The 10,963-nt window shown below is 55.8% G+C and overlaps 1 protein-coding gene across 3 annotated transcripts; it reads left to right on the top strand.

Moving 5' to 3' along the window:
• Window positions 1-2,030: 2,030 nt before the first annotated feature.
• ARL8A (ADP ribosylation factor like GTPase 8A) lies at window positions 2,031-10,462 on the top strand. 3 transcript variants are annotated; one of them, XM_047704551.1, is made up of 7 exons: window positions 2,031-2,330; window positions 7,012-7,092; window positions 7,411-7,484; window positions 8,282-8,375; window positions 8,529-8,596; window positions 8,812-8,905; window positions 9,365-10,462. In XM_047704551.1, the coding sequence occupies exons 1-7, from the start codon at window positions 2,208-2,210 to the stop codon at window positions 9,590-9,592; spliced, it is 762 nt and encodes a 253-aa protein (XP_047560507.1). In that variant the 5' UTR covers window positions 2,031-2,207; the 3' UTR covers window positions 9,593-10,462. The 3 variants fall into 3 exon arrangements, with proteins under 3 accessions (XP_047560507.1, XP_047560508.1, XP_047560506.1); XM_047704552.1 differs by having other exon boundaries at window positions 2,033-2,330; window positions 8,835-8,905; window positions 9,365-9,563; XM_047704550.1 differs by lacking the exon at window positions 2,031-2,330 and adding an exon at window positions 2,558-2,990.
• The last annotated feature ends 501 nt before the right edge of the window (window positions 10,463-10,963 follow it).

Below are 10,963 nucleotides of genomic sequence, written 5' to 3'. Positions count from 1 at the left end.
CTGATTCATTTTTTCTTTCCATCTTTTTCTCGGGCCCCTGGAGCCTCTTTATAGCAATAGAGTAAGAATCCATACATCAGGAAGAGGCTGCAGATCCTTGTCCCAGGACATGCACATTTCTAGAACTTCCTGAGACACATCAAAGTGCCACTGGGGTCACTTTAGGAAATGGGGCACAGGTGTACCCTTAGGAGCTAGATAGGGACTTATAAGGGGCAGAAGCTAGAAAGATGATATTGTGTCTGATCATTGAGGGTCATCTTGGGTACTTTTTTTTTTTAAGATTTTATTTATTTATTTGACAGACAGAGATCACAAGTAGGCAGAGAGGCAGGCAGAGAGAGAGAGGAGGAAGCAGGCTCCCTGCAGAGCAGAGGGCCTGATGTGGGACTCGAACCCAGGACCCTGAGATCATGACCTGAGCGGAAGGCAGAGGCTTAACCCACTGAGCCACTCAGGTGCCCAATCTTGGGCACTTTTGACAGATCCTGTTTGGGTTGATAATTTATGAATTTTTTTTTTAAAGATTTTATTTTTTATTTGACAGACAGAAATCACAAGTAGGCAGAGAGGCAGGCACAGAGAGAGGGGGAGGCAGGCTCCCTGCTGAGCAGAAAGCCCAATTCCCAATGCGGGGCTCCATCCCAGGACCCCAGGATCATGACCTGAGCCAAAGGCAGAGGCTTTAACACACTGAGCCCCCCAGGCGCCCCAATTTATGTGCTTTTAACTACAACAATAGACTACATGTAAGTTTGAAAACCAGATACTGGGGGCGCCTGGGTGGCTCAGTGGGTTAAGCCGCTGCCTTCGGCTCAGGTCATGATCTCAGCGTCCTGGGATCGAGTCCCGCATCGGGTTCTCTGCTCGGCAGAGATCCTGCTTCCCTCTCTCTCTCTCTCTGCCTGCCTCTCCATCTACTTGTGATCTCTCTCTGTCAAATAAATAAATAAAATCTTTAAAAAAAAAAAAAAAAAAAAAACAAAAACAGATACTGGGGCGCCTGGGTGGCTCAGTCCGATAAACATCTGCTTTCCATTGGGGTCATGATCTCAGGGTCCTGTGATGAAGCTCCACATTGGGGGTGGGGGGTGGCAACCCTGGTCAGCCAGAAGTCTGCTTCTCCCTCTCCCTGTGCCCCTCCACCCCATGCTTTCTCTTTCAAATAAATAGATAATATCTTAGAAAGAAATAAAACCAATAAAACTAAGGAGCACTCATCCTAGGTCTGTGACTGTCCTGAAGCCTGGGACCATGGGGGAACAGCCAGCCCTGGGAGGCCCTGTGGCTCTAACCTCTGAAGCCTGGGGCCTGTGGGCCGGCCCTCCACCTCCCACCGACAGCTGTCCTCCTGAAGGAAACTTTGGCTTTCACCAAAACAGGCCAACTTTTTCACTGGAATTCCCAGCCCCCAAGCAGGATTTTATCTGTGAATTACGGTGATACTAGGGAAAATCAGCATCGGCCTCAAACACCTCTTGATTTCACTTGGGGCCAGAGGCTTCCTAAACAAGCAGTTCGGGTAAACTGTGGTTAGCGAAACAAGACGGAGCATTAACACGCTCGAACCCGGCTGTTACTCTCCGCGGGTTAGGTTTGGAGAGGGTAACGCTCAGTCCCCCGAGATGTTCAAGAGGCAAGGACTCGGGGAACAAAAAGCCTCCATTCGCCTGCCCTTTACAGAGATCTCATCTCCGGGTCCTGGAAAGTGGGTGGCCCGTGTTCCTCCACCCCGCTTAAAGGAGACCTCACCCACCTCGGCCCTTTAGGGAGGAAGGGGGTGCCACCCAGGGCGCGGCAGCCCGGGAAGGAGGGAAAATAGCCTGGACCTCTTTCCCCGAGTGCCCGCGGACGCCAGCAGGCTCAGGCCATACCCCGGAGGCACGAGGGCCCACCGCGCACCCCACCCGCCCGCTGGGCTTGGGGCGAGGGAGGGGCGCGCGCTCGGGTGCGAGCCGGACACGGCCCGGCAGCGGCGGGGCGGGAGGGCGGCGGCGGCGGCGGCGGCGGAGGAGGAGGGCGCTGAAGCCACACCCATCGGCGAGCGGATCCGGGGGCAGCGAGTCGTCGGCCGCTGCGCTCGAGCCTCCGCCCGCACCGAGCCGCGGGACCCGGGCCGCACCGGGGAGGGGCCGCTCCGGGCCGCAGCGCGTGGGCAGCGAGGGGCGGCGGGCAGCCGGCACCGGGCGGGGCCGGCGGCAGCGACCATGATCGCTTTGTTCAACAAGCTGCTGGACTGGTTCAAGGCCCTGTTCTGGAAGGAGGAGATGGAGCTCACACTGGTCGGGCTGCAGTACTCGGGCAAGACCACCTTCGTCAACGTGATCGCGGTACGGGGGCGCGGGGCGCCGGCCGAGGGTCGGCCCTGTCTCGGCCTGCGCCGCGCCCTGGGGAGCCGGGGTCGCCGCCTGGCATGGCCGGGCACCGCTGGGCGCCGGGCGGGGGAGGAGCGGGCCAGGGCGCTTGGGGCCTAGTACGGCCCGTGGGGGACCCGGGTGGCGCGCGACCCGCTCTCCCGCCCGGGCCGGGATGGCACGGTTGGGGGCGGGGAAGGGGGACGAGGACACGGACTGGGGCCCTGGGACTGGTGGCCCCAAGGGGTCACGAGGCAGGAGGGAACCAGCGCCTGCAGAGACAGGCCCCCTCCGGTCCCCGCGCAGGGGGCCATGACGGGGCGAAAGTGCCCGGGCCTTCCCGCCCTGCGTGCGGAGGGTCGTGGGACCCGGCAGCGGGAGCGGCTTGGGGAGGGGGCTTGGGCGAGCCCAGCCCCACCCCGGGGCTTTAACCCCTCTCTGCCGGATTAGGAAGCCCCGCGCTATTGAGGGGGAGGGGACGTACCCCCTGGGGGTAGTGGAATCAGCTGAGGCCTTCGGCTCCAGCCCAGACTCCTCCTCTCCAGGAACCCGCGGCGACTTAGCCGGGGGTCCGGGGAGGACGGCGTCGTAAAGGGAGTTTGGAGTCCCCGCTTGGCTCAGAAGTTGCAGCTGGAGGTATCTTGGCCCGGAGGAAGAGTTGGAGGGGCGCTGCCCACTCTGGGGACAGGGGAGAGAGTGGCTCTGAGGGCTTTGGGTAGTCAGGTCCGAGGTGGGCAATTTTCTGTCTTTTGCCGCCAGGGAGTGGTGGGGAAGGAGTTAAAATCTATCTCAAAAAAAGGGAAGACGAGCTCCACGGGTGTGTGAGCTAAGGCTGCAGTAATGGCTGCGGCCTGCATGGAGGAGTCTGGCAGGACTGGGCGTGTGGGCTTGAGGGAGGCTTGGGGCAGGGGGCGCTGGGGTTATCGCCGTCCCCATACTAGGGTTTCTGAGAATTGCAGATTGGCCTCGTACTGGCCCAAACAGCGCACCGTAAGAGAGGTGGTCAAAGAAGTATGGCCAGTCAGCCTAGGTACCTCCCTGCGCCTGTGTTGCTGCCCATCCTGAAGAAGAGAGCCCCTGCCGTATCTCAGCATCCCGGAAGGAACGCTGCCTGAGGCAGGAGGGCAGAGGGAAGGCTGTGGGTACCCCATGGCCACATGTTTGGGCACCAGCTTCCTTTTCCAAACATGCGTTGCAGATGCCCTCTGCCCCTTTCTCCACCGCATGGCTCCTGGCTCCTCGTCTGACAGGGCAGGACCTTCAGGCCCATGCAGGTGTTTTGGCATGAGATGTTTCCTGGCCAGCAGGTGCCCCTGAGCTCCCGTGTGCCCAGGCTCTGGGCCTGGAGTCTGGCCGCCTAGTTAAATCAGGCATTGACTCGGCCTCTTGGGCCCCTAGGGCCCCTTGGGCAGGAGCATAATGCCTGGACTCTGATCCTGCAGGCCTGGGTGGCTTGGCTTCTAGGCATTTCGATCTGGGAGGTGTCTCCAGGGTAAGGCCAAGAGGAAGAACAACTTGCTGCGGCTCTAATGGCTTAGCCTCGGTGTTACCTCCAGTCCCCAGGGGAACTCTCCTCATGGAGCATTTATGAAAGCCATGCTCCTGGCCAGAGACCCACAGGTCCCCTGGGGGGTTCCACTTCCTGGTCAGGAGGGCCTCTCCTAGACGTGCGTCATGTCCAAAACAGGAACAGAACGCAGGAGTCACAGATGACATTGCCAGGAGCAGAGTTGCTGGAAGGAACAGGAACGTGCCCCGCTCCTAAGCCATGCGTTCCCCTTTTTGATAGTCAGTTTGCCACTTGGGCTTGCACATCCTAAAAGTGCAAGCAAAATTTCCCTTTAAAGAGGCTTCCAAGAAAAACCACCCCTTGTGGACTTCAGTGGGAGTTCTAGCATCAGGGGAATTGGTGTTCTAGGGTCCTCCTGGGCACCTGCACTGGCATTTCTGCCCACTTTGTGTATGCCCACGGTAGAGTGTCTTTCAGAAAGAGATGAAGAATTGGGACCCGTGGGCTCTGTTCCTGTACCCGCTAGTGACTCTCTGAATCACCTTTGCCTGCTCATTTGGCATCTGTTTGTCTCAACTTTTCCCCCATTTGGCTTTGTCTGCTGGCTCTATGAGGTCTGACGGTAAATAGAAATTGAGTTGATGTGTCTAACCACTCAGAGCCTAATGTGAACTGGAAAAAAAAAAATTATATAGAGACTTCACAGTGCTTCTAAGAACCTAAAACTGATCTTTTGAGTTCTTCTGAAGAAGTCGCGATGTACAAAGAAGGAGATGTTTTGCCTGAGGGAATCAAGGGAGCCGTTTTCAAATATTTCAAGCCATTTAATTATGTAAAAGGCTATCCTGTGGAAGAACTAGTCTCAGGGTACCCAAGCCTTTGGAACAAGGGGTGCGAGTCACAGGAAGATGGATTTTTGACTCAGTATGAAGAACTCTCAGAGAGGTGGAGCCCACCCAAGACCAGAGATTAGACCACATGACTTTGGGGTTACTTCCAACGTTAAATGAAGAGCTTGTGAGATCAGGAGGCATTAGCAGGGAAATGAAGTCATAACCTGGTTCCATCTTAGCATTGGTTCACAGCTGCACTGGAAATATGGGTGCCGGGGAGCCTGGGTCCCTGGGGGTCCTCCTACCCAAGAACACATTCAGCCGGGCTAGGCTTTTCCTTTATATGGGAGCCTGTAGGGCTTCAAGTTTCCGGAGATGCCAGATGGGTCCTTATGCTATATCCATGCCATTTCCAAGCACTCCATGAGCCTTATTTGCCAGTCTCTATGAAACGAGAACCTTTCTCCCCGTTTCACAGACGGAAACCGAGGCCCACAGAGGTTAAAGGGCCTTGTCCAAGCTCCTCCATGATGAGTGATTAACAAAAACTGGGCTTTCTTCTTCAGACCCTTAGGTTCTTCATGAGCTCAGATGGAGAGGAATGGGCTTTGGTCCAGCAGGTGACCCCATCCCCACCTTGGCACCCTGCTGGGGTTTGGCGCTTAGACCGCATATGGTTAGGGTCTCCATCCTTAGCGAGAAGAGAAGCCGTCCTCCATCAGGGCATTCCTTTCTCTCAGTGATTCCTAACCTCTAGGGCTCTCGGGCCCTTTTGATAGCTGATAAAAATACGAGACCCTTGGGACGCCTGGATGGCTCAGTCGGTTAAACGTCCGACTCTTGGTTTCGGCTCGGGTGATGATCTCATCTTGTGAGATCGAGCCCTTGCATCAGGCTCCACACTGGGCATGGAGCCAGCTTAAGAGTCTCTCCCTCCCTCTGCTCCCCTACCCCCTGCTCACTCACTCTCCCTCTCTAAAAAAAACCAAGACACAGAGAAATATCCTATACACATTCTGCAGAGGAGTGTCCATACAAACAGAAATTTTGCATATGCAGATTAGGTGCAATTTCAGGGGGTTTGGACACTCTCTGAAGTCAGTCTGTGGCCCACAGGTTAGGAACTCTTGGTCCGCATTATAACAAGCATCCATCGTGGGGGCTCACTTCTCTCTTCCACGGGCCTTGGTGATTCCTGCAGATGAAAGGGAATCGGTCACTCTCATTCAGATGGGACCTCGGGAGTCTTCCCTCAGGCCTACAGGCTCTGAATAAGAAATCATTGTCTCCTACACCTTGGCTAATGGTCAGAGCCCCCGACTTCTGTATGTGACAGGCAAATTACTCCTGCTACCTAGCAGAAGAAAATGGCATGGTACAGAGACAAGGCTGTCACCCTCAGAAGATTCAAGGTTAAATAAAGTCCCATCTCCTGCATGTGGGGAAGGAGAGCGGTAAGCAGAAGTGTCCTACCTACAAACATGGAGATGACCTTGGAAGGAGTTTGGGGCTTCAGGCCTGGGGCTAGTTTAGAGCAATCTAGACATCCTGGAGATAATTCAGAGGGGAAGACAGGAAGATCATTAGAATTTGAAAATGGGTTCCAGGATATGGAATTAGGGTCAACTCCTAATTATTCAGCAAACATTTGCTAGCGTTGTTGTTAACGGGGGCATGGCTCCCCTCCCCAGGAAACTCTCAGTCTAGTGGGAGACCCGTGAGTCAACAGGGAATGTGGGGTGGGGGTTATCCGTCCTCACAAACAGAGTATAGTGCAGATAAATCAGAAGCATGGATAATCCAGAAATTTCTTGGTGTACAGGTGCATTTTGGGGTGGCCTAATTACCTTCCCTCAAAATTTTACTGCTTGTTTGAAGATATGTCTGCTTCCTTGAGATCCCCCCTGACTGTTTGCCGTGGCTTGTCTGAAGTCCTTTTGCTGGCAGTTAATTGTTCTTCTGCTCCACTGGAGACTCGGTTCAGTAAAGGGGCTTCTACTCCAATGGAGAGATGTTGGTTAGACCTTAGCAAGAATTTTTTCTCAGTCTAGGCTGAGAGACTTTGAGGGGGCCTGGAAAAGACGTGGCCTCTTGTTCACAGGAGAGCCGTGCGGTGTGGGGTGGACGCCTGAGTTGTTTATGGCCGTCCTGCCTGAAAGCAAGGGACACTCAGGAGATGCCCCTGTGCCCCTTGCAAAGGGATGCCTGTGACACTGCTTTATTCTTGCGGCCTTGTGGCTGTGGCTGCCAGGGACGGCACAGCCGGGTTCTGTCGATTTCTACCCCTTTGCCAATTCCGACTCTTCCTTCCCAGTCAGGACAGTTCAATGAGGATATGATCCCCACTGTGGGTTTCAACATGCGCAAAATCACCAAAGGGAATGTGACCATCAAGGTGAGTGTCAGGAAGCCAAAACTCTGGGCACAAGCTCTCAGGGCCAGAGAAGCGCACCTGCGTGCCTGCTGGGGCCGGGCACCCACAAGGAAGGAGTTAGGGAGGGTATCTGAGACCCTGGAAGAAGCTGGAGGGGAGCAGGGGCTTGGAGAGGTGGGAAAGAGCATAAGACTTCTAAGTCACTCTGAGGGGTGTAGGCGCAGGAGGGATGGACAACAGACCCATCCCTGGCAATCTGGGGGGGGGGGGGGCGGATTGGAGCCATTGGATTTGGTTGCCTGCCTCCTGCTGAGACCATGTCGCCCTCTTCTCACTTAGCTCTGGGACATTGGGGGACAGCCCCGATTCCGCAGCATGTGGGAGCGCTACTGCCGAGGAGTGAGTGCCATCGTGTAAGTGTAGGGCTGGGCGGGAGTTGGGGGCTCCCCTGGCTTCCCCCCACCCCGCCCCCAACCTCACTACCTGTAGGGACCCCTCCCTGGCTTTCCCCCCAGCCTCACTGCCTGCGGGGGACCACAGGCGCAGAACGGGGTTAGTCACCATCCTTGGTTCAGGATTCACTGTCCTGTCCATACGAAGCCTGCCTTTAGTTCCCAGGCTGTGTGTTTCTTATCTGCGAAACCGCTCCGAGCTCGCTGTGCCCAACCTTAGAGCCTGACAGCATCAATCCGCCCCAAGTCCCTGTGTCCCCCTGCGTCCCCAGCCTAGAGTCACCATTCTTCCAGATTCTGTATTATTTAAATGGTTTGTTCCCTTGCTTTTTAAAAATAATTTTATCCTACATATATATGCCCAACAAAAGATTGTTTTGTTTTCATTGTTTTAACCTCATTTTTTAGAAGTATCTCGCTGCAAAATAATCTGGGGCTGCCTTTGCTTTTTTCACTCAACCAGGGCTATTCTTCCCATACAGACCTAAGGGGTCTGTAAGGGGGTCATTTCGGGAGGGATTTACACCTAATCTTAAAGGGCCAAGCTTCCCCCACTCCACCGCGCCCCCACGTGACACCTTGTCCAAAGGGGACTTTCGGATGACAGGATAATGGCCCATGATGGAGGAGAACCAGGTGGCCCATAGATCCAGAGGTGACTAAACCCCAGTAAGATGTTTCCTGCTGCAAGCACAGCTCCCCTTCCTACCTCTCAGCCTGTAATGTCAACATGCTTGTCCCCACCCACTGTCCCCCAGGTACATGGTGGACGCCGCTGACCAGGAGAAGATTGAGGCCTCCAAGAATGAGTTGCATAACCTACTGGACAAACCCCAGCTGCAGGGCATCCCGGTCAGCAGCCTAGTGGAGCAGCAGGGGAGGGAGCGCTCTGGGAAGTGGCCCAGGGAAGGGCGGGAGGCAGGTGAAGGCCAGGCATGGGGGAGGGGAAATGGACAAGCTGGCACAGCGGCCCTTGACCTAGTCCCTGTTCTCCCTTCTCTGTAGGTCTTAGTCCTGGGTAACAAGAGGGACCTCCCAGGAGCGTTGGATGAGAAGGAGCTGATTGAGAAAATGTGAGTTTGGTTACTCTTCTCTGTCCTTCCTCCTCGCTCCCTGAATTTTCCAGGCGCCAGAGAGACAGCTTGCTGCTGGTCTCAGTACCTGCCACACGGTGGCAGCAGAGCCCACCTCTCCAGGAGCCTCGCCCTCACCGTTGTAGCTCCTTTAGCAAGAAAAGGTCTCTGTTGCCCCCAGCCCCAGGCCCCCTGGGCAGTCCTAGCCTCAGCAGGTTCTGCTCTGGTTTCCCCCCAGGAATCTTTCTGCCATCCAGGACCGAGAGATCTGCTGCTACTCCATCTCTTGCAAAGAAAAGGACAACATTGGTGCGCGTGGGTATGGGGGAGTTGCTGGCATTCTGGGAACAGACAGGGCGAGGGGAGGGGCAGAGAGGCCCTCCTGGGTGTTCTAGAACAGTGGCTCTCAAAGCCTTTCCCTGCACAACTTTCCTTGAAGACCAAAGCTCGAACCTTCTGGGATAGGACAGTGTCCAGAAAACTCGGTATCTGAGCATTACCCCTGCTCTGCCCTCGACTGGTTTTGTGATCTTAGGCAAATCACTCCCTTCTGTGGGCCTCACTTCCCCCACTATACATTACAGGGTTGGACCAGGCGATTCCCAGGCCTCTTCTGTCTGTGGCACCCCACGGCTCTTGGCTTTTGGTGCCCTTAGAGTTGATCCCCAGTTACAGTTTCGGAAGCCCTGGGCTGGGTATTTGCTCACTGTGTCCCCAGTCGGCCCAGCACGGGAAGGCCTCTAACCTTCTCTGTTGTCCCCCACCCAGACATCACCTTACAGTGGCTTATTCAACACTCAAAGTCACGGAGAAGCTGAGACTGCAGTCCTTCCCCCTCGGACCAGGGACCTGCTGTCATCCAAACCCGAAGTCGCACTCCCCTCCCACCCCACCATCTCCCGTAAGCCCGCCGCTCCTCACTCACCGTGGGGAGGGGCCCTCTGGGGATCCCAGAGTCCTGTTCTGCTGAGGTTTGAACTCCTGATTTTATTGTAAAATAAACTGCTCCCATTCTGGGCCCCCTAACCTCTGGCCCTCTCCACTTCTCTCTGCCCTTTGCCCCCCCTGCTTCCGTTCCCTTAACAGCCCAGGCCCCACAGCCCCTGCCCTCCTCTCTCCCGTGTCCCGCCCCTACGCTGCCCTTTTCAGCACTCTTCTGTTATTGTCCTGTGTGTACAGTATATATATGTATATATATTTTAATTTAAGCAAAGACTAAAATCAACCATTTGATGCTGCAGGGGCCCGTCAGGCTCTGGGAGGGGGGCGGTGTGGGAAGAAGGCAAGAGAGGCAGGGCTGGCTCCGGGCAGGTCGAGATTGGGAAGGCGAGAGCTAGCATCTGGGGCAGGTGCCAGCCTGGGCACTGGTGACCGTCCCCATGTCCCGTTTGTTTCCACTTCCCAGTCTGGTTTATCCCTGCCGTGCTTGAATGTCACAGGCCGACAGGAGCCTCCAGAGGCGCCCCTCTCTGCCCCCAGTCTCAGTAGGGCCACTGGGCATACCCAAGTGCCGGAGAGATCACCGGCCAACCGGAAGCCAGCGTCCACATGACCCCGGGAGCACGTCCCCACCTGCTCCCGGCTCCAGCTCCTGCCCCTCCCTAGGGCCCGAAACTCCATGGGCCACCTCATTTTCTGTTCTCGTTTTGCAGAGTTGCACAAGGAGAGAACTCAGCATGGGGGGTTGGTTCTTTGGGTTTTGTTTTCTGTTTGTTTATTTGTTTAATTTAATGATTTGTAAAGTGATGTTCCTCTTCCTTTTTTACACTTTTAGCTCATATTTAACCTCTGTTTGGAAAATGATTCTTGTAATTGTACATTTTTTTGCCTCCTAACAACAAGAATAAAATGACCAGTTTTGTGTTGGGGAGGTGTCCGGGGCTGGTTATTTGTCCGCAGACCCTGCGGGATGACTGGTGGGCCCGCATGCTGGGGCACAAACACCACAGAGAGCGAGGCACGTGCTCACACTGGGCACACAATGGCACTTCACAAAGCAGCCTCCCGCACGTGTGCCGGGGCCTCGCCCGGCCGCCTCCTCCCTCCCTTGTCAGACTCGCACGCGGTCCCAGCTTTCTGCTTGCAGCTGCCAAGGGGAGCCCAGCGAGTCCGTGGGCTGGGGACAGCGTGGCGGGGGTGTGGAGCTGCGTCCCCGAGTGTGCGGGCCTGAGCCTCTGGTTCCCGAGAGTCCATTCAGAGCCCCACCTGCAGCCAGAGCTGGGCCGAAGCCAGAACTCAGTCCCCCCCCAACGATGAGCTAGTCAGTCACTCGGTTTCCAGGGCCACTGCTGGGCCTTCAGACCCTGGTAGCGTCCCTCCTTCCCTGCTCCCTTGCTGCTGTCGGTGCTCCTGGTTTTCTGGGAGAGG

Source organism: Lutra lutra, chromosome 15 (genome assembly GCF_902655055.1).
Source record: "Lutra lutra chromosome 15, mLutLut1.2, whole genome shotgun sequence".
Taxonomy (NCBI): domain Eukaryota; kingdom Metazoa; phylum Chordata; class Mammalia; order Carnivora; family Mustelidae; genus Lutra; species Lutra lutra.
The sequence above is the reverse complement of the archived record's forward strand: the minus strand, read 5'-3'. Positions and strand labels throughout refer to the sequence as shown.

Bases quoted from the DNA above. Each gene is read 5' to 3' on its own strand.
- ARL8A (XM_047704551.1), top strand. From the start codon at position 2,208: ATGATCGCTTTGTTCAACAAGCTGCTGGACTGGTTCAAGGCCCTGTTC. The intron at 7,485-8,281 runs GTAAGTGTAGGG...ACTGTCCCCCAG, and splicing joins CGAGGAGTGAGTGCCATCGT to GTACATGGTGGACGCCGCTG. The intron at 8,597-8,811 runs GTGAGTTTGGTT...TAGCCTCAGCAG, and splicing joins AAGGAGCTGATTGAGAAAAT to GTTCTGCTCTGGTTTCCCCC.